The sequence below is a fragment of the Plectropomus leopardus genome, chromosome 4, assembly GCF_008729295.1.
Source record: "Plectropomus leopardus isolate mb chromosome 4, YSFRI_Pleo_2.0, whole genome shotgun sequence".
NCBI classification, from domain to species: Eukaryota; Metazoa; Chordata; class Actinopteri; order Perciformes; family Serranidae; genus Plectropomus; species Plectropomus leopardus.
Window position 1 is genome coordinate 32,773,698 of NC_056466.1, and position 21,311 is coordinate 32,795,008.

General features: G+C 38.7%; 1 protein-coding gene across 1 annotated transcript in view; it reads right to left on the reverse strand.

The window, feature by feature from the left end:
• Positions 1-10,225: 10,225 nt before the first annotated feature.
• Positions 10,226-21,311, reverse strand: part of gpr83 (G protein-coupled receptor 83) — a 13,150-nt gene continuing 2,064 nt past the window's right edge. The window contains exons 2-4 of the mRNA XM_042485294.1: positions 20,790-20,915; positions 12,133-12,266; positions 10,226-10,937 (exon numbers count right to left, since the gene is read on the reverse strand). Of these exons, the coding sequence (XP_042341228.1) occupies positions 10,226-10,937; positions 12,133-12,266; positions 20,790-20,915 (972 nt within the window). The remainder of the gene's footprint in view (positions 10,938-12,132; positions 12,267-20,789; positions 20,916-21,311) is intronic.

Consider the following 21,311-nt stretch of genomic DNA (forward strand, 5'->3'; position numbering starts at 1 on the left):
CTCCTACAATCAATCTAAAATACACTGTCAAACTAAATTGTTACATTCATAACCCCACAGCCATCACAGCATTAAAATATGCATTGTATTATTTTTGGGTGACATTCTGGGCTTCTGCCTTCGAATTTATCATTTTCACTATTTTACACCTAATGACCTCATCTTTACCGTATTTGGCATACGGAGAAAATACATACTATTTCCGTTAGGTGCACTGTCACAATCCATGTTGCTGCAAAAATCATTAACATACCCCAGACTGTGATCATCAAAAAAATCTACTTTACCTGTAGAACATTGAAAATAATTCATTTTTGTATGTTTGTTTTTTTTTTTAAATTTTTCATCGAAAAACATAGTGGCATCATGATAAAAACCTGGCATTTAAAGGTTAAAATTCTGAAAATTAATAACTATTTGATGTTTATGATGTACAAAGCTTGATTTTGAAAAAACTTATGTTGTATAACATTTGCAGTTCAACTCAGTGTCATAAATCAGAATTTCAGTATCCAAACAAAGTAACTAGTATAGAAGTAAATAAACGTCTATACGGTATATATAAGGTATAGAGGCACATAAAAATGTACATGTAAACAAAATAAATGTCTGTATTCTTACTATACCAACAAAACTATAATAATGCTTACTGGCAGTATTTCTTAAACCTATTAAAATGTATGCTAACAGCTCTAGCATAACCGAAAATGGCCCTAGTTTAGCACTGACGCTGCCGGGACCTTAGAGGCTAATGTTTTAGCATATGTAAATATGCGAAAATTAGCATCACGGCTAGGGGCAGATTCAACTCACCTGTAAACACATTAGATTCGCGTCGGAAAAGGCTTCAGTCCTCGGTGCACGCGCTGTGACAGGAGTTTTTTCCACACTATGGTTTACACTGTCAACATAAAAGACAAATTAACACAATATTAACTTTACCGGAACCTCTACTGTTTTAGCGGTGCTCTTTGGTACACATTTTCGATTTTCCTCTCAGATTCAACCAAACCTGATTCTCTGCTCTTTGACCTCGCTAACGTAACCTAACAGATACATGGCGGGCGGGATAAACAATCTCATTGGACAACGAGGACGCTACAACAACAATTCGCAATTATTTTTATATTAAATATATAGGTATTTACTATGATGTATCCGTGGTATTTGCATACTGTTAAATTGGCTCTGTTCTTTTCTTTTCTTTTTTCTTAAATCTGTAACATTACTGATCACATCTTACCATCAAGGCATTATTTATTTAGCTCTTCACATTTGAATCTTACTGTGGGTTCACTATGGTGCGAATATGACAGTGATACCTTCATAGCACTTGACGACGGTGGAATGAGAGCGGGCTGGATTATAATTGTTACATACACATACTATCATATATATATTAATGGTCTTATGTTTGTAACTTACATACTAGTTTGATACATTGCATTGTAGCATAAGGCACTGTTTTTATAGTGTTTATAGTTTTATATATAAACTTTTATTCTATTTTTATTTTATTTTATTTTACTTTATTTTATTTTATAGTTGAATTATTTATTTTTTAATACATTTCAATCTGTTCCATAGTTTTAATATTTCATAAAGAATTTTATTGTTTTTAACATATTAACTTTTTTTTACTTTGTGCTGTTATCTTCTGTTCTGTTATCTATAACAGTGCTTTACAAATAAAGTCTGATAGATAGATAGATAGACAGATAGATTGACTGATTGATTGACTGTAATTCTTTATGCTGACATCAGAGCAGCTGATATTTCTGATAAATACATGTAACATACTGTATAAACTACTAATATTCATATTTCTACTTCTATTGTTTTATTATTGTCATTATAATTATTATGCTGTTGCGTTGTTGTTGCTTCCCTCTCTCTGTATGGTTTTGTCATATGCATTACTATAAATTTATCATGTCAATCTGTCAATCCCAAAATTTACCATTTTTTACCCCCTTATCCACTTGTGAGGGCTTGAAGACTAAAGGGTGTCCTGTGCTGTAAGGCTCTCTGAGGCAAAGTGTGACACCATAAAGAGAGGAGGACGCCTTGTGTCACGAAAGAAAAGCTCCTACACTGCAGTTCTTCCAAAGTAACAATTCTATGTACTGTGATTGCAGCTCTGCTTTTTCTATCAGGGGACAGGTCAAGCTGCAGTATCATAAAATCAGATCTATTAATTTTATTGCATGTGCATCCATTCTTTATTCTTTTTGAAGGTTGTTGGTTAAAATGCCCCCCACTGCCCCACCTCCTTCGGCATCATATGTTAAGAATCAAAGCAGTTATTGTTCAGTACCTTTTGATATTTCCAGAGGAAAAAAATGTAATAAAAGTCAATGTTCAAAGCCAACTTTCTTTTTATTTATTTTTTTTATTATTCACAGTAATATATTTTATCTCACTGAAGATAGCACTTTTATTGTGTCAATCATTCACAAAGGACAGCAAAGTAACAACAATAAGAACAACATATGTTTAGAGACAAAGAGACACAGAAAAACACAAAAACATTCCCCGAGGCATTAACTCTTGAAAACTACATTAAGAGACATAAAGTTGCAAAGACTTTATTTTGGCATATTGATATCTCCGCCGCATCCCATAAGCCACCCAACAAACGCAAAAATAAGGCAAAGGATTCATTAATCACGCAGAGAGAAATGTCAAGCAATTTTCAGCAGTTAGTCTTTTACATAAGTGTGCACGTGTACACTCGGTTCACTGTTCTCACTTTCTTACACACAGAATACATTTTTCTCACAACAAACACTGAACACTCAACAACATATTTCCAGCATCTTTTCCTGCAGTTCGTGCTTCTTGCTGCATGAATGTGTTTGTGTTGTGTTGGGCAGGAGACAGAAGTCTCCCGTTACTTTTCATTTTACAGTGTTCTAATGTCAGACCCTTCAAAGCTAGAAATATAATACACACATTTATTAACCATACATTTTTTATTTTAATCTGTGCTTTTCATGTGACCATGACACTGTAGCACAAAATATGTGTTTAACATTTAAAGAACCCACCTTTTATTATCTTAATGATGTTCGGCTACAATAAATGGGTTGCATGCAATAGCAGTATTCAATGTTTCCATTAGTCACCTGGACTCAAAAACATGGGTAAATAGGGACCAGGTTCAAAACACTGGAGCTCCTTTTTTAGGCTGTTCTTTTACCATCCGTCCATTCAAATGCACAAACAACTAAAAAGTGTGGAGTAGTAATGGGCCCTTACACTACTCAGAACTGACTGATGTTTGTGGATTCTTAAAATTTTTTTCAGCCAACATGTTCTCACCCTAAGCCATCACATAATGCAGCTTTTAGCAGTGGACATCTGTATCTAAATATTGCGTGTAAGTCATACTTCTGCTCTTTACGGTATGGCACAATACACATAATGTCAACAAATGCACATTGTGGGATGACGTGGCATGTGGTTAAGTTTAGGCAACAAGAGCAAATGGCAACCTAAGCTGGGACATCAACAGATGCAAATGCTGGCGGTTAGGTTTGGGTGACAAAGTCACAGATGGTTAAGATGAGAGAAAGGAGGCCCATGGTAAGGTGTAGACAGAAAACATCACATTCAAACAGGAAGCAAACATTGGACTCCTGCATCAAAGTCTGGGTTTGTTCGTCCCACCCACCCAAAGGACGCCCTCACACTCCTTATATTACGTCATTACTGGCAGCGTGTCACCCTGACGCCATCCTGCCGCATTTTATGCACATGCAACAAGTTCCATCCTGCCACGTTGTCAAGTGACACCACCCATGTGCATGGCAGGTGCCATTCAGCTGTCCACGGGCGTAAAATGGCAGCACGAGGGGTTCTGTCCGACAGTGTTCTCAACTGACACCGTCTAGCTGTGTTTCATGAGTATGCAAAAGGTGTCTTTTAGCTTTGCACTCTTAGGTTTAGGTTTAGTTTATTTAAGAAGGGACAGTGCAAACTCATGAATACACAAGGTATTAAATATTTTTCATCAGTAGTCCCTTGGCCAAAGTGTTACACAAGGCTGCCTAAAATACAACAAAACAAAAAAACAAAGAAATAGGGCATGCGGCTTAAAAGTTTTAGTTTTAACTGGTTACGATATATGAGATATAGATATAGATATAAGATATATAAGTGAAAAGTGTTTAGTTCTCTGATGTGAACTGGAATTAAATTACACTCTCTGAAGCCTCTGACAGACCAGGCTGACTGGATAAAAGAACTTTTCCGCAACAGGATAGTACAATCTCCTTTTATGGACCCCCAGAGTACCACCAAAAGCGTTGACAAAGCAGCGCTTCTTTACAAGTTTGGAATGAGAATGGGCTGTCTTAGCAGCTTTGGGTAAACCGAGCATCGCTGGCATGCAAATCTCCTTGCACATTGGCCACATTAGGCCAAATCATGTAAAACAAGCCTACCATTATTATGCAGATGACATGCAAATACACAAATCACTTTCAACAGGTGATTATGGAGAATGTCCATATCACTGTATTGAGCCAATCAGAAATTGTAAGCATCAAAGTTTTCTCCAAATGAACAGAGATAAGACCGACAACATTGTCTTTGGGCCACGGAAAGAAAGACATTTTGAGAGACACCTTGAAGATTCACCTTGAATCCCTCCCTCTTGTAACTCAGACTCAAGCAAGAAACCTCGGGGTTATCCCGGACTCAGATTTAAATTTCCACAGCCACATCAAATTAGTAACTTCGCCTGCCCACTACATTTAAAAAAAACATTGCCAGAGTCAGAAGAATAATGTCAAAGCAAAGGCTTGAAAGGCTTAGACATGAACCTTCCAGGACCCTCAGGACATCAGAGGCTGGCCTACTGACTGTCCAAAGAGTCAGAACTAAACATGGTGAAGCAGCGTTTTATTATCATGCAGCACAAACCTGGAATAACCTCAAGTTAGACAAGCCTCAACTGACCACTTTTAAGTCAAAGCATAAAATATTCCATTTTTTTAATGTAATATCTACTAATACAAGTTTTGAAGGAACAGCTGATATTTTTGTTAAAAAAATGTGCATTTCTAGATGCTTTAGCTCCCTTTCACCCCAGATGTTCTGAATACCCATTGCAGTATTATTATTATTATTACTTGTTCTTTCAGCACTTTCTTCTGCCTGGGTTGAAAACATTCCCAGTGTCTTAGTTCTTCAAGCTTCTCAGAGCTGTAATGTGAAGTGATGGCAGCACGGGGAAGTAGAAATAGGATCTGCCTTTCGAAAGGAACACATGATTTTTTTCAATATGATTTCTCCAAAGAAACATGCATACAAACATGAAAAGCTGGTATAAGTACTTCCGCTTTGCTTCCTTTCATTGGCAGAATGAAATAACCACATTCATGAGTTCGGCTATGTCAAGACATGAGGGTTGAATGACTGCGATATATAATGGTTAGAGAGCTGGTAATCAGGAAAGTAAAGTTCATAATTTTTTTTGGGGTGTTATATTCTGTCTTTGACTGGAATCCCAATAGATTGTTGCTATATATGTACCCATATGAGTAATGTACTTTACGATGACCTTCACATAGCAATGCAGAGACTTGTTGACATGTATTTGAGGTATCTAAAAATGTTCAGCCTTCCAATTCTATAGCACCCAAAGTAGCACATTTGGCTATTTTGCAAACTTTCTAATGGTTAGAGTAAAGCTTATGTTACATATTGCAGGCATATGATTAATTGGATAGGAATATTTAGAAGTGAACAAAAACAAACCACATACTATGAGATGAACTTTGAGAACCGTAATTAAAGTGGACATATTTATTCTGCATTGCCGGGTGGTTTGGAGACTTCAGTTGTAGCAGCAGTCAGGCAGAAAGCTGTCAGAATTTTGCCGCAGGCTGTCTTTGGTATGCAAAGCTCCAAATTGTCTATCTGGACTGACAACTAAAAACTTTATGTTTGTCTCTTAATTGTCAAATTACTGTAAGTCCCAGAGGACCCACAGTCACACACCGTAAAGAAGAGAGGCTTTTAAAGCAACTAAAGACAAAACAGTCTATGGGTGCAGAATATATGATGAGAAAGATAAGTCATGTAGCCTACTGTAATATTTTGCCGGTGTTTTTTCCCCTGTCTGTGCTCTATAAACCCTCTGGGTATATGTGAATTAAAGAGAAATATATATAAAAAAATGAGCAGCAGTATGAGTGTGAAGTGGCCTGTGGATCAATTTGAACAAGATTTTATTCTCAACATGTTCATACTGTAGGCAGAATGGTAAACTAAAGTTTTCAAGTCACAACAATGTGACACAATTTTTTTTACATTTTTAGACAGGTTTTCGTGGATGAACGAACTTTGTCAGTCATGCAGACTTGTGAAGGCATTAAGACCTGACAGTTAAATCAGATCATTAAGAAGTATTTCACTGCTGAAAGATGTTTTTTTCATAAAACTAGATGGTCTACACAGTAGAGAGATGCAACTACTTTTGAAAGTGGTGCTACACGACCAGTGAAAAAAGGGTTGTGGCATTTGCTTTTGCTCAGGAGGTAGAAAACCTGCAACTACCAGTATGCATTGTGCTATTCCGGACCAATAAACGCTTACGCTGGTGGGTGATGTAAAGCAAGCTTTGCAGTTTTTACAAAGGAAACAATATAAATGCTGGCTGGTAATGAACCATTTGGAGTTACAGATAAACAATAAGATAAATAAAATATGTTTCTGAAAACATTGTAGGCAAGAAATAGGCAACATAGTAACAGAATCTTGGTTCACATTTGATCAGCACTGCTTAGTTTTACAGTTTGATCTCAAATTTTTTAGCCTCTTTTTTTTACAGTACAGAAAACAGTATGGTGCCCACTTCCTGTTCACAAACCCTTGTATTACAGCTAAACAGTGCACTAAAATGTGTTTCTGTGGACATTTTAGGTGGGAAAAAATAGGCAATACAGGAACATAACCTTAGTTTATATTTGATCAGCACTACCTAGTTTTACAGTTTGAGCTAAGTCTACGAAGTCAAGTCAATTTTATTTCTTAAGCCTATTATCACAAAACAAGGTTTGCCTCAGAACACTTTACAGCATACAACATCCTTCTGCCCTTAAACCCTCACATCACCTAAAAAAAACTCCCAAAAATGAACCCTTTTAACGCACAGCAATAATGAAAAAACAGATGGAAGAGAGAGAAAGAAAGTGGTCTCTCTCTCTCTCTGTTGATCCCTTTCTATACTCTTTGTGTTCTATGGTGGCAGTGGGCCAGCCTGTTCTCATTCGGAAGTCACCAAATATCGCCGCTTTGTCAGTGCTTCTGCATACGATCCTGATGTCAAAAGACACCTATTGAGTCTCCCTTCTATGCCCCTAGTTAGCATCATCAGCCAAGAACGCGACTAGACGGAATCGGCCCAAGTGTTATTATACGCCGCTGGATGGTCGGATGGCACTTGCTGCGTCAGCCTGATATGTGGACGGGTAGCATCACTTCAGAACGTTGCCAGATGAAGCCTGACTTGTGCGCATTATACACCACAGACAGGCTTCAGGTTGGAACACTGCCAATGACAACGCAATATAAGGAGCATGAGGAGCGTCTATAGGGGGGGCTGGAGTGATAATGGATGGGTCCAACAAACCCTGGACTTTCATGCAGGAGTGCAGTGTTTGCTTCTGAGAGTGATGTTTTTTTTCTACACCATACCATGAGCCTCCTTCCCCTAATCCTAACCACTGGTGCCAGCATGTGCATTTGTTGACATTCCGGCGTGGGTTTGACATGTGCTTCTGTTGTCTAAACAACCATGAGCAGGTAATCCCATTATCTGCTAGTGTAGACATCATGGTAGCGGCATCCCAAAATGTAAAAAGCAGATGCAGAAAGAAGCGTAATATGTAGACATGAAAGTCCAGTGCAAAGCGGGACATGTGACGACCTAGGATGTTGGCATACGAAATGCCAGCAATAATGCCCTGGATGCTGCATTTCAGAATTTCACTGGGAGATGAGCAGGGAGATTTGGGCACTGGCAAGATGTCGGTCTCTAGGTTAATTTCGCTACTCTTCATTTTATCGAGCGCCACCCAGGTCTGGTAGGAGCTAGCTAGCGGCATGGCTCATTACCTTAGCAAAGTTGTGGAAACATTGCGCCAATCTTCTAGTCTCCCCCCATGGCACCCTTTTGAAGAAGCTGTTCAGTTCTGAGCCACAAAACCCCCTTAGCCTAGTCCCAATAAGATGCCCAGTCCCTTTTACTAACCTGGCGTGGCGACACATTTGACAAATAAAGGCCTATCTCAATTAGAAGCCCCCATACAATGCATTTCTGTAGATATATAAAACCTGGTTGTTGGCTACCTGCTGGAGATGTTAGTTAGCTGCTGAGATAACACATACAAATTTGCATGTTTAAACTTTTGTCAATATGGACATGCTACACAAATCATTAGCTTGGTATTATTCATTACAATTCAATCATTCAGTTCATTTTACTGAAACTGTGATCGCCAAAGAAGAAGTAATACTGACAGAGTAAACGAGAGACATGAAAAAGGAGGTTTCATTAAACATTTAAATTGTTTTTTGTTTGCTGAGCAACAGTTTTATGATAAAGGTATTAAAAGCTGTCCCTACATAGATGCCTGTCTTAAATATAAGCCTGATTTAAGCAAATAATGGCCCAGGCTATTAATTTAAGATTTATCACTGTTAGCTCCGTTTCCACTGTTAGCAGTGTCAGCATGTTTAGTGGTGCTAACACAGTTAACAAAATTAAAGCAGTTTTGAAGTTCAAAATGAACTCATTGGTGGCGACCTGAGGATAAACCGTAGGGTGGGCACAGTTTTTCAGTGGCAAGGAGTTCCCCCATGCAGATGGCGTTACCAGCTGTGTTCGCCAAATGAGCTGCATCACTAGCTAGCTAATGTTAGCTCCTATCCAACCCACCTAGTGCACGGTGCAGAACGTTTGACGAAGCACTGGAGACCAATGACTGGGCTTTTCCACGTGTTAATACGACTGGCCAGCTGTCTGAACCCAAACACTAGAAAATAAAATCAAAGTCAAAACATTTACATCACAAAACATTAAAATCTTACCACCACTAAATAGACGGTGCTTTGAAATTCAGCTCTAAAGCTCATTGAGTCAGTGGAACGCCAGCCTATTTAACATTATATAACTTTTTTTCCCCTTAAAAATGAATCGGTTAGTTACCAGTTAATGAGTGTTGGCCTATCAAAAGCAAAATTGACTGAAACTGACATCCCTGTTTACCACAGTTAATTTACACTTAAATGCACATGATACAAAGCTGCCTAAGAAAAGAAGCATCCCTTTAACATCAATGTGATGTGATATGTGATTTTTTCTTTTTTTATTTAATAAGATCGCAATATCAAGAAACGATAGAGGGAGTTCTACTTGACATAATGAATGACCCCAGTTTGCATCGCATACTTTGCATGTGTCACACTGTCATTGCTGCAACAGTATGACGACAATTTCTAAAAAAAAAGACAAGCATAAAGCTCCAGAACCTCTACTAAACTGACCTTGAGGTGAGATTATTTTGTTAGCTGCTGTATCTAATATCAGAAATAAACTGGGAATTTGAACACAACAAACTAGTCAAACACCATTTTCTGAGAAAGATTTTGTGATACAATCGAAAGCTCAAGAGCAACTTCTATTCTTTTTTTAAAGGTCTACGGTTGGGGAAATAGTGGCATCTAGTGGTGAGGTCGCAGGTTGCAACCAACTAAAACGTTGTGTTAAGCATGTAGGAGAGCTGCAGTAGCCGCTGCAGAATGGCCCTTTCTAAAGCCAGTCTTTGATTTGTCTGTTCAGGGCTACTGTAGAAACAACATGGCAAACTCTGAGGAAGAGGACCCCCTCTGTATGTACATATAAACGAATCATTCTGAAGGTAACAAAAACACAACTATTCTTATTTCTAGGTGATTATTCAACTATGAAAACATAGGTATGAATATTATTTCCATTCCTGCCAACATATTGCCCTAAATCCTAAACGCGGAACCTTCAAGAGTTGAGGTCTACATTGTGCGAAAACGTCCTCTCACTCTGCTGCCTTTATAATCTGTGTTGGCTCAGCCATACATTTCTGAGGTTTCTGATTTCCTCTTTGGAACATGATTAAATCCTAAAATAGGATTAAGAATCTCCAACACACCATCACAACATGGCTGTTGTTTCCAGTCAGCTCACAGCCACAATGGGCTCGACTGAGAGGATGTCAGTTCTTCCTGTGAGGACCTGCCTAGCCGTGAAAAGCACATGCGTATCTTTGGGGTTGTGGGACTGATTGGAGGAGGCATGGCTCTGCTGTGAGGAGGAGTGGCCCGGGTGCGATAGAGCGTGCCTTGGCCTAGAGGACTTGTGGTTGTCGGGCCAGGCAGTCCTGTGACACGGAGCAGGTACGGGGCGGAGCTCTGGCTCCAACCCGACCACCGCCCTCTGTGTCCTCCTGCACATTTCGAAGAGCAGCCTAAGCTCCTGGCGGAAGGTGGGGTTCAGGCAGCAGTAGATGAATGGGTTGTAGCAGGTGGAGCTCATAGCCAGCCAGTGAAAGCAGAAGTACAGCGCATTGGAGGAGTGGATGGCCTGGCTGGACAGCAGCACCACGTAGCAGTTGAGTGGGAACCAGCAGACGGCAAACACCCCGACCACCAGGAGCAACATGGCCAACGTCCGCCGCCGCTTTCTTCTCTGGGTGGCATGCTGAGCTGTTGTGGTATCACCGATGGCATTGTGGCGCCACAGCCGGCAGGCCACCGTGGTGTAGGACACAGTGATGATGAGGAGTGGCAGCACGTAGAGCAATATGAAGGTCAGGAGGTCAATGTACTGCCAATAGACATCTGATGGCTCTGGGAAGTCAGGGACGCACAGGCTGCGCTCCTTTTCCTTACTGGTGAGGACGCAAGAATGACAGATCAGTGAGGAGCATGAGAATAAGGTGAGTGTGAGGCTACAATTAACAATCAAAAAGTTGGTCCAACCAACAGTCCAAAAGCCCCCAAAAAAGTTAGTAAACTGTCATTTAAGAGTAAAACAAAAGATCTGCACACTGTACTAAAAGCTACCAATAAATCTTAATTTTGCAACATTTTGATCAGAGATCTTCGTCAGGCAAAAAAATGCCTGAATTTGAAGAAATTCCCTCAAGTTGTTCTTGAGATATCGTATTCGTGAGAATGAGACCAACGCACATATGTATGTTTGTTATGTTTTTTGATGTTTTTAATAGTTAATGATTAATTTCCTGATGGGTCTTCATGAATCACTTTGGACTCTAAAACATAAAGAAGAAGAAGAAGAAGAAGAAGAAGAAGAAGAAGAAGAAGAAAGCTTATATGAGGAGAAATAAGATGATAAAAGTAATCTATAATGGTAATGAAGAGGTGTTCATCTCTAATCTGATATGCCAGCCCACATTTAACAACGTTAACAATATTTCCGAGACAGACAAGATCACAGTGACCTTTGATCACCAAAATCCAATCAGTTCATCGCTGAGCCCAATTGGACATTTATACCAAATTTGAAGAAATTCCCTCAAGCTGTACTTGATAAACAGTATCATAGAACTGAAACCCGAAAACATAATGCTTCCGGTTGAAGCTATCACTGACACAGAGGCATAAAAAGCACCAACAGCATATTTTCACGTTTGAGCAGCTGGGCCCAGAAAGTGTATGGCATTTTTGCTTAAAAACTGTCTAAAATGATTCATCTTTTTTGATGTTTTTAACACTTAAGTTTTAATAGTTGTTGATTAATTTCCTGATAGCCCATGCATCACTTTGGACTGAAAAACATTAAGAAAATGGCTAATATGAGGAAAAATACGATGATTAAGGTCATTTATAACTGTAATGACAAGGTGTCCGTTTCTACGCCAGCCCACATTTAACATATATCATTAACAATCTTTATCATTAATCACCCATATTTTTGCCTTCATTCTGGGTGAATTTCTTCTACTCTAATCAACACATCCATAGAATCTAATCACCAAAGTAATTTATCTATTGCCAACCTCATTCAATATTATTTACAGTGGATCTCTCCTAATTGAAATGTATGAGTGCGTGTCATTTTACCTGTATGTAAAAGTCAGGAGTTTTTGGTAGATTGCATGAGGGAGGGAGAAGCAGCTGGCCATTATCCAGATAACAGCGACCCACACACTGCCTTGTGACAGAGACATGCGAGGCCTCAGAGGATGTAAAATCACCTGAAAGCAAGTCACACAGATCGCAGTCAGTGCAGACACACACACGCACACAATGGATCATGAAATAAATAAGCCATCTATATCTGTAACCTCATCTGGGTAATGAATTCTACTATCGGCTCCTGTAATTACTCATATCCAATTGAAAAAAACCATGGTGGAATTATGTTACAGGAGTGACACACAGTGTTAATACAAATCGATGATATCTGCTGGGAGTATTTCGCAGGCAAAGCAGCAATCGATAGAAAAAGCATGCTTTTCTTGCATTTATCAACATCTTGGCTTGGTTTGCTGTGTTGGACAGCCACCTGGATTCTGCTACACAAACTGAAGCAATGTCAGGAGAGGAAGGTTTTTATGTTTGTGAATCTTAGTTTTATCTGGTGATGACCGGATATACACAACGTCCCTGAACCAACTATACAGACTCTGAGGATCATAAACCAATACTGACAACGCCAGCTGAGAATTTAAAAAAACACAAATGATGTTACTTTGAGTGCAATGACAGAAAATCTGTAGTGAAATGTGGCAAAGTACAAGTTTTGCACTTAGATAAAAATTTGACATACTTGAGTATTTCTTTTTTATATACGTTTTATGTTAAACTTGTACTACACAACATTTCATCATTTTCATTTACATTTATACTTTCAAGGAGGTGTTAAACACTTGGTCCATTTCAGCCCTCCATGCGGACTCAGACTGATGACTAAGCCTTTTTTTTGTGTATAAAGTACTTCTGACAGGCCATGGCAGCAAACTACGTGGATGGGTGGCGTCACTTAAGAACGCAGTCAGACAGAATTGGTCGTGTGTAGATAATACATGGTGGGAGGGCATCAGGTTGATACGCTGCCAGTAAGAATGTAATATAAGGAGTGCCAGGGCAGGCGGGAGGGACAATGGATGGGTCCAACAAACCCTGGACTTTCATGCAGGAGCCCTGTGTTCTCTTCCTGTCTAAATGTGATGTTTTTTTTCTCCATCTTACTGTGTGCCCCCTTCCCCTAATCATAACCAAACATGTCCTTGTTGTCTAATCCTAAACATCCATGCCAACACGTGCATTTGTTGTTGTTGTCGATTGCCATGTATTGTTGTTGCCTAAACAAAACCACCTGCAGCGTAATTACATCATGTGCTTGTATTGACATCACAGTAGCTGCATCCTGCAACTGAAAAAGCCGACACAGAAGGATAATATGTAGACACAGATGTCCATTGCAAAGGGCACCATGTGATGACCTGGAATGAGAACGTGTTGCAGTGAAACTCTGCCTGGTACAGCCTTTTAAAGGCAGGGATGTTAGCTAGGATCTGAATTTTGGTGATTTTCAATGTCCTGCTACAGTATGCAGCTACACAGAGAAATCCACTTCTCATTTGGAGATTACTAAATTCTGGTCTGCCCCCCTCCGCACTTGACAAGTCTGGGAGCAGATAAAATGCTCAGAGCTGAGACTTGATTTGATCCCCATCTCAGAGGGGAAGACTATTTCCCAGAAGCTCATTTTAAGAAGACTGAGAAAATGTTCAAAATCTCACAGTGTTAAATTAAGCTCAGTACAGGAGATACAGGCTATACAAAGAAAAATATCTTATTTTCAATTCTCCCTTCCTCTGGGAATAAACTAGCATGCACTTCTATCAGACCTCACCAAACCACTCTCCTGCAGCAGGTAGGCGATTGTCAGAGCAGTTCCCCTGCGGCACCGTGAGAGCAGCTCACAGTAAAGTGCACGTTTTAGCTGAGCTTTAGGTAACAGAGTCAACTGTGTATTAATATCATGTTCAGTGTTCAGCCGCCCAGTGATCAAACTGTGTTAAAAAACCTCTCTGCAAATTGCCTGGATTTCTATTAGAGACGTGGAAAAAGGGTAATGAACAATGAAAGAGGAAATGACAAAAAAAAAATAAAATAAAAAAGAAATGAGTAAAAAGTGCAAGAAAAAATAAAATTAGGTTTTTTTAAATGGAAAAGAAGGTGCAAGGAAATAGCTTAAAAATAAACTAAATAAACAAATAAACATAACTCTGTAATATAATTTAAATATGCAACTACGAAAACTATAAATAATTAAAAGGTTTTTTTCTAGCTTTTTACTTTTTGCCCTCTGATTATTTTCCCTAGCTTTTTAAAAATTGTCTTCTGAATCTACTAATTCCTTGTCATGAATAACATTTCTTCCTAAGTTGCTCATCGCCTTTTTTCCCCCCATGTTTTTGAAAGAAATCACACCAATTTAAAATACTTGTGAAAGGCATCTTAAAGCACTCCAGGTTTCAAAGGGTAAATTTGCAAAATACAACCTATTTTACAACCCTTCTTTATGGTTGCAGACTAGCAAATATTGAAGAAAAAAAAACACTTTTATTCATCTCAAGTTACTCAGGCTACACTTATTGAAGGTTAGGAGGAAAAGAGGTGTTTCAAAAAGAAAATGGAACTCACTGCTACATTGGGGGAGAAAACTGACAATATTACATAATAAATACCCGCTGATTCAGTTAATGAAAAAGAAGACTTTTATTCATCAGCGGGTGTGGCTTATTGAATTGAGGTGACTTTTATTTTTAAGGTGTCACAGGTGATCTAATAAAGTAATAAATTGCCATTATGACCCAAGGTTGTTGAGACGCTGTCTTTGCATTCATGTTGTGGAGGAGCAATTTACAGTTGAAAGCATAGCTGGTACTTCAGTGAAAATGTTCGGTGTTTGATATGCTGGTGCATCGTGGACTGGAAACCTTTTCATATGCTCCTTTTTGCACCATCCATCTTTACTCTGCTGTGTTATTTGCACATGATGGTGGAAAACTCTGCATTATAAAGCTTGGGTCATATGATGCTCTGTACATTATAAGTAAGAAGCCATTTCGGCACATGAAAATGCAATTTAACAACACCTGGGGGGGATCTGTACAGCACAGACAACAGTACAGCAGGGCATCTGTTTCACCTTTTGAGCATAAGGAAGCATTAAGAATGTAATTACAGACTTAGAGGAAAATATTACAGCAGCGAAAGGGGTTGCATACCTTCAAGGCCATCAACTTGTTTGCATGTAACGTCATTGCCATTGGAACATTCTCTGTGGTTGAAGCCTCAATGGCATCCAATGCATGAAGCTTTTCAAGGACAGATGTCCATAACACCTATGTCTGAGTCACAGATTTTTTCCCTTGTCCTTCATCTTAACCTAACAGTGTGGATGTTGTTTTCACAGGTTCACCAACATGTCTGATATCATTGTGTGCCTGAAATATTTACCCGAAATCATTATTCTCCATCTCAACACTCAGCACCATGGACAGCACTGGCAGGAGCCCATTCTAGTCAAGTGATATTCAACTTACAGGTAGGCAAAACCTAGCCCCCCGGTAGGATAGCAGGTGGCTCCCTAACCATTTTCTAATTCACAATAAAAATAAAGTGATTCACACTGGGAATTAGTACACATAAGGTGCCAGAGTGCATTAAACAGCATCAAAGTTAAAAAAATAAAAAATAAAAAAAAAACAGATCTCCCACACCCATGGACAGAGGCTTGCTAAGCCCTAATGTCCAAGAGTCTTGGAAACGTCATTAAATCCTAACAAAGTCCTCAAATCCTAGAAACGTCCTAAAATCTTACAAATGCCTTAAAATCTGAGAAACGTCTTAAAATACTACTAAGATCCTTAAATCCTAAAACCATCATAAAATCCTAGAAACGTCCTTAAATCCGAGAAACATCCTAAAATCCTAGATGGATCCTAAAGTCCTGAAAACATCCTATAATCCTAGAAATGTCCTAAAATCTTAGAAATGTCTTAAAAGGGATGCCGCTACCATGACGTCAACAAATGCACATGGTGGAATGACAGTGCATGTGATTATATTTAGGCAACAACAGCACATGGCAACCAGCGCTGGAACGTCAACAAACGCTCTTTATATGAAGATGTTGCTGGCAGCATTTCAACCTGACGCCGTACTGCAGCATTTCATGCACACACGACAGGTTCCATCCGGCAGCATTCTCAAGGGATGCCATCCGTGCGTGTATCATGTGGACGTGGCAGGTGCCGTGCACCCGTCCGCCGGTGTATAACAACACAGCAAATGGTTCTGTCCAGCCACGTTCTCAACTGATGACGACCAGCAATGTTACATGCACACACATAAGGTGCCTTTCGGCATTGTGATCTTATGCTCCAAAACATTGCTGTTTTACATGTTCAGAATGAAAATGGGCTGAAACTCGAGGCTTCAAAATGGCATTTCACAATCCAATGGCAGCTACATGCATCATTTATACAGTCTATGGCTTCAACAATGCTGTGGTTAATGTGTGGTTAAGTTCTGGGCACAAAAAACACTTCACTACGACATCGACTCTGCTTTGCTCCATGGCTGTTGTGGTGACGAAATTTGACAAAGTTGGGATCCATAGTCTAGTCTGTATATAAAGATGGATGATATGATAGTTCCCTCAAAGTGTAGCTTTTCAATCTGGATCGCCCCCTGGTGTGTGTCTGCATTATAGGTTGTAAAGCTCGCCCCTCCATGTCATTGAAAGGAACGCAGGCCAAACTAAAAACTACACACCAAATACATTTTTCCCCCAAAATTGTTTTCTGTCACTGAAGGTAGTTCTCATCGCCCTGATGTTTGTTCAAGTGATCGTTTTATCCGATTCTACAAAAAAAAGTTTGGGCAGGAACTCCCCCACCACGCAGATACAGCACAGACTCAGGCTTCGGATGACGTCAACAGTGCAAGATGGCAGCGCCTGTTAGCTCCACTTGAGCATAGCGGGGTTAAGTGGGGGCGCATCATCCATCTTTATATACAGTCTATGGTGGGATCCATAATGTGATCTGCCACACCCACACAGTCTAGAGAGATTCTATTATCCTCACAATTAGCTGTTCTGAACTCGCCTCTCTAACAGCTGGGAACATTTGTTTTCACTCAGATTTTTGTAGATACTTAATGAGACACTCAACTTTGATATATGTGCACTCTTATTATTTCAAGCCACTGTTCCAGAGGCTTTAAAGTGCAAATCCAAATCAAACTCTGCATTGCTCTGATTCATGTACAGGAAAGTCAAAAGACGAGGGAGCACTGTCAGATAACTGTAAAACACGATACAGCTTTTAACCTGCAGAGTCTTCAGGTATCTCCACTTAAATAATGCTGCGGTGAGAGGAGTGGAGGGGGACCATCTCACGATTACTTTCAGATACAACAGAGATCACAAGAAGCTGAGAAAATTGCATTTATCTCATGTATTAACCAGCAAATGGCTGAATTTCTTTTTTTTAAAAAATGGGAAGGAGGCGTTAAGCAACTAAAGAAGAAATGACATAGAAATTAGCAAGAAATTATTAAAAAGTAAAAGAAAATTAACTGAAAATTAGCAAAACAAAACAAAAAAAACCCAACAGACATATGATTTGCTGGTTAATAAATGAGATAAAATCTATATCTATATCTATATATATATATATATAACTATATCAATTGTGAATACAGTTCTCTGGATTTTTTTCCCTAGCTTTAAAAAAAAAGGTTTCTCTGTCTACTAACATCTTGTAATTTGCAAAGATGATTATTCCTTTTTCTCATGTTCATTTAAAATAAATAAATAAATCAAACCAACTTGCTCTGGGTTCAAGGTTTAAATACTTGTGAAAGGTGACTCACTGCAAGAAAAATGATGTTGATTCAGGTTACAAAGGTTTAAAATGCTTCATCATAGCTGTGCTTTTTGAATAATCCCCACCCAATCTCTTGGTTGAACAACTATCTGGGTTTTTAATCTGTGAGGAGAGCTGAGCACTTAACGTAACAACAAGAAGTCATTTATTGTAGCTCGGCCCATTGATTTGGTGTGTTTATCAGCATGGTCAGAAGTTGGAGCTGCAGCAGCGGCTGTGACACACAGCTCTCAAAGGTGATTAAGCTACTTCAAAACCCTTTTCATCTGATTTGCATAAAAATGTGGATGTTTGAATCATATAATGAAGAAAAATGCCTCCTGTGACTGATAAGGGCCATTCCAACATTATATGAAATTCTTACTCTGTAAATGCAGCACTTTACTGTAACGTTTCAAAGTGGAGTTGGTTTTACATACGGTTAGTTATTTAGCACAGCAGGTTCAAACCTGGGGATAAGATCCCTCTGATGGATCACAAGATGAATGAGGTGATTATTGGAAGAGGAAGAATCAAAAACTAAGTGCTGATACACACATTTATTTTCATATTTTTGACTTCTATTTAGGGCTGTCAGGGCTGAATCTCATTAGTTAATCATGATTAATCACATTTTTTATTGCATGCTTATGATTGCGTTATTCTGCATTTGAGAACAGTTTTGAAGTCCATATTAACAAGGTCAAGCAAATCTTATCAAATGACAGCATTTGTTGACTGATGTTGACTAGCCTGCAGTCAGTTGCAGTCCATTTAGCAGCACTGTAGTTAACTTTTAAGTTAACTAACAATTTAGTTTCATCCATGTTTCCCCAAATCGTGCTTTGCTTTGTTTTTTGGCAATACAGTTTCCCGCTGATATCAGTCTGATTAGCTGCACCTGTGTGCTCAGCTCATAGGTGGTAACAATTCCCAAACTGTTTAGGGACCCCCCAAAACAACAACAGGTTTATTTCTATTGCAGCCACCGCACTAGCCCTCATTATTTCCAGTCAAAGGTGACGTAGGTGTGTTATGTGAGCGATAATGGAAAGGTAAGCCCTTATACATGGGAGCAGCCATGTATGAGGGATTTCTGGGAGGTGATAGTCTACGATTTCACAGAGCAATTGTGGATTCAAAACTTTGGTATGATCTACTCAACTTTTGATGAGTTGTGCGATACAATAACAGCTCTTGTAGCTCCTGCTGCATCATGAGGGAGCCAGTTCCTACTGACAAGCACATAGCCATAGCATCATGTGACCTAGAAAAGCCAAAAAAAGTGTTTCCATTGCAGTTTTGTGAAATATGAGTTTTTTAGAAGTTGATGTTACCAATAGGGGTATTTTATATTCACAGTTTCACTTTGCTCAATTTAAGGGTTAACTGAAACATACCTATGGTTGGTCCTTAAGTCTTCTAGTTATATATGATATCATCACTTTCGCTTTAAAACTCCGCCCACTATGGCCTCTTAAAGACAGTACTGTCTACCAGTGATTAAAGTGACAAAAAATAAATGAATAAATAATGCATTATGTACAACCTTTAATCACATTGCAAGCCCTACTTTTATCTTATTTTCACTCTTTGTAAAATATTGGACAGAAACGACTATTTAAATAGGAAATAGACTGTTTTTGCATTACTTTATCATTAAGAATTAAATATTGAAATGTAATGGCTATTGGAATATGAAAATACAACAATCTCAGATGCAGGTGCATTGAGGACGATCCCGCATCCTGCTCTTGCTCAGTGTCATGATTCATGGATTTTACAAATGTTTCTGTCCCTCCTTACCTTTGTCAAGAGTATTCAACAATTGTTGAATAGTTGAGTTCTCTTTACAAAGGTCGAGTGGGACCAAAACCTTAGTATAATCAATAAATTGTGATGCTGAGCAAGAGCACTCAGTATGTTCACATACACAGTTCAGTGGAGCTGCAGTTATAGCACAATTAGGCGATTTAATTGGACTACTGTCCTTGCCCTAATATACAAGCACTGGGGGAAACTGAATTTATTGACAGAAGTAATTGGTTTAATATTTCTAAAAAAGATGGTCCAAAAAATAGTATGAAATTAAATGAAAATGAAATGAAAGTAAAAATTTACATGAAAATTACCTAAAAATAACAAAAAATAGAAAGGTAAAAAACAAACAAGAAAATGACCCAAAAAAATGCTGAAAATTAAATAACATTAGCTTTTTTTTTTTTTCCTGTAACAGAATTTCAAATATATAATTATTGTTATTATAGCTATATAGTTTTTTTTTCTGGACATTTTTACCTAATTTTTGATAATTCTCTAAAAAAATTCTCCCCCCTTTAAAAAAACAGATCATTCAGATAATTTTCTTTGTCACCTTTTACTTATGTCTTGTAATTTTGGGACATTTTTGCCAAAGTTGTTATTGCCTTTTTCCCACCTTTAAAAAAAAAAAATCAAGCAAATTCATTCAGGTTTCAAAGGGCTAAATAGCTTGTGAAAGGCATCTGAATGCAGGACAAGAAAACTGATGTAGAAGCAGGTTTTAAAAGGTTAGTGACTTTCCACCACTGCCTATGGAACTGAACTTTATAAAATGAGACTTAATGGCAGGAAAAAAAAACAAGACATGTTTTCGAGGCTCCCTGTGTTATTGACCAGAGTATTGTGAGCACACTCTGTCTAAATCATTGACCCTCATGGCATCTAGCTTCACAGTTTAATGTTCTTTGTAGCACTCAGGAAGTGGTACTGGTCTATGATGCTCTCCAAGGACATAAGAGCATATATACAGTATGTATATATATATATATATATATATAAAAAACAAACCTGCCGACGATCCAGAGCGATGGCGGTCAGTGTGAGAGTGGAGACGTGCAGGGAGCAGTACTGTACAAAGCGACTGATGTGACACATTGTCCTCCCAAAAACCCAGGTGCTGTTCACGAACCGGACCTGAGGAAACACACACAACAGATCATGTACACCTATTGATTTACCAATCTCATCCACCAAGATATTATACTGACACTGTTAAGTTCAGCTGCTTTGAGTTTTATCATCACTGAAATTACTTAACCCTTTAAAACCTGAGCATATTGTCTTGATTCCTTTCAAAAACAAGGGAAGAAGACAATAAGCAAAATTATAATAAATCAAATAAAAGCAGCAGCAGCATTAGCACAGTGTGGGATTACCTTGCAAGTGATTATGTTTAGGCAACAAAAGGTACCTTTGTGCTTCTTATGTTAGTTGTTGCTGGCAGCGTTTCAACCTGACGCCATCCAGTGGCGTATCACGCATAGGCAACAGTTCCATGTCAGCCGTGTTCTCAACTGATGCAAATCACAG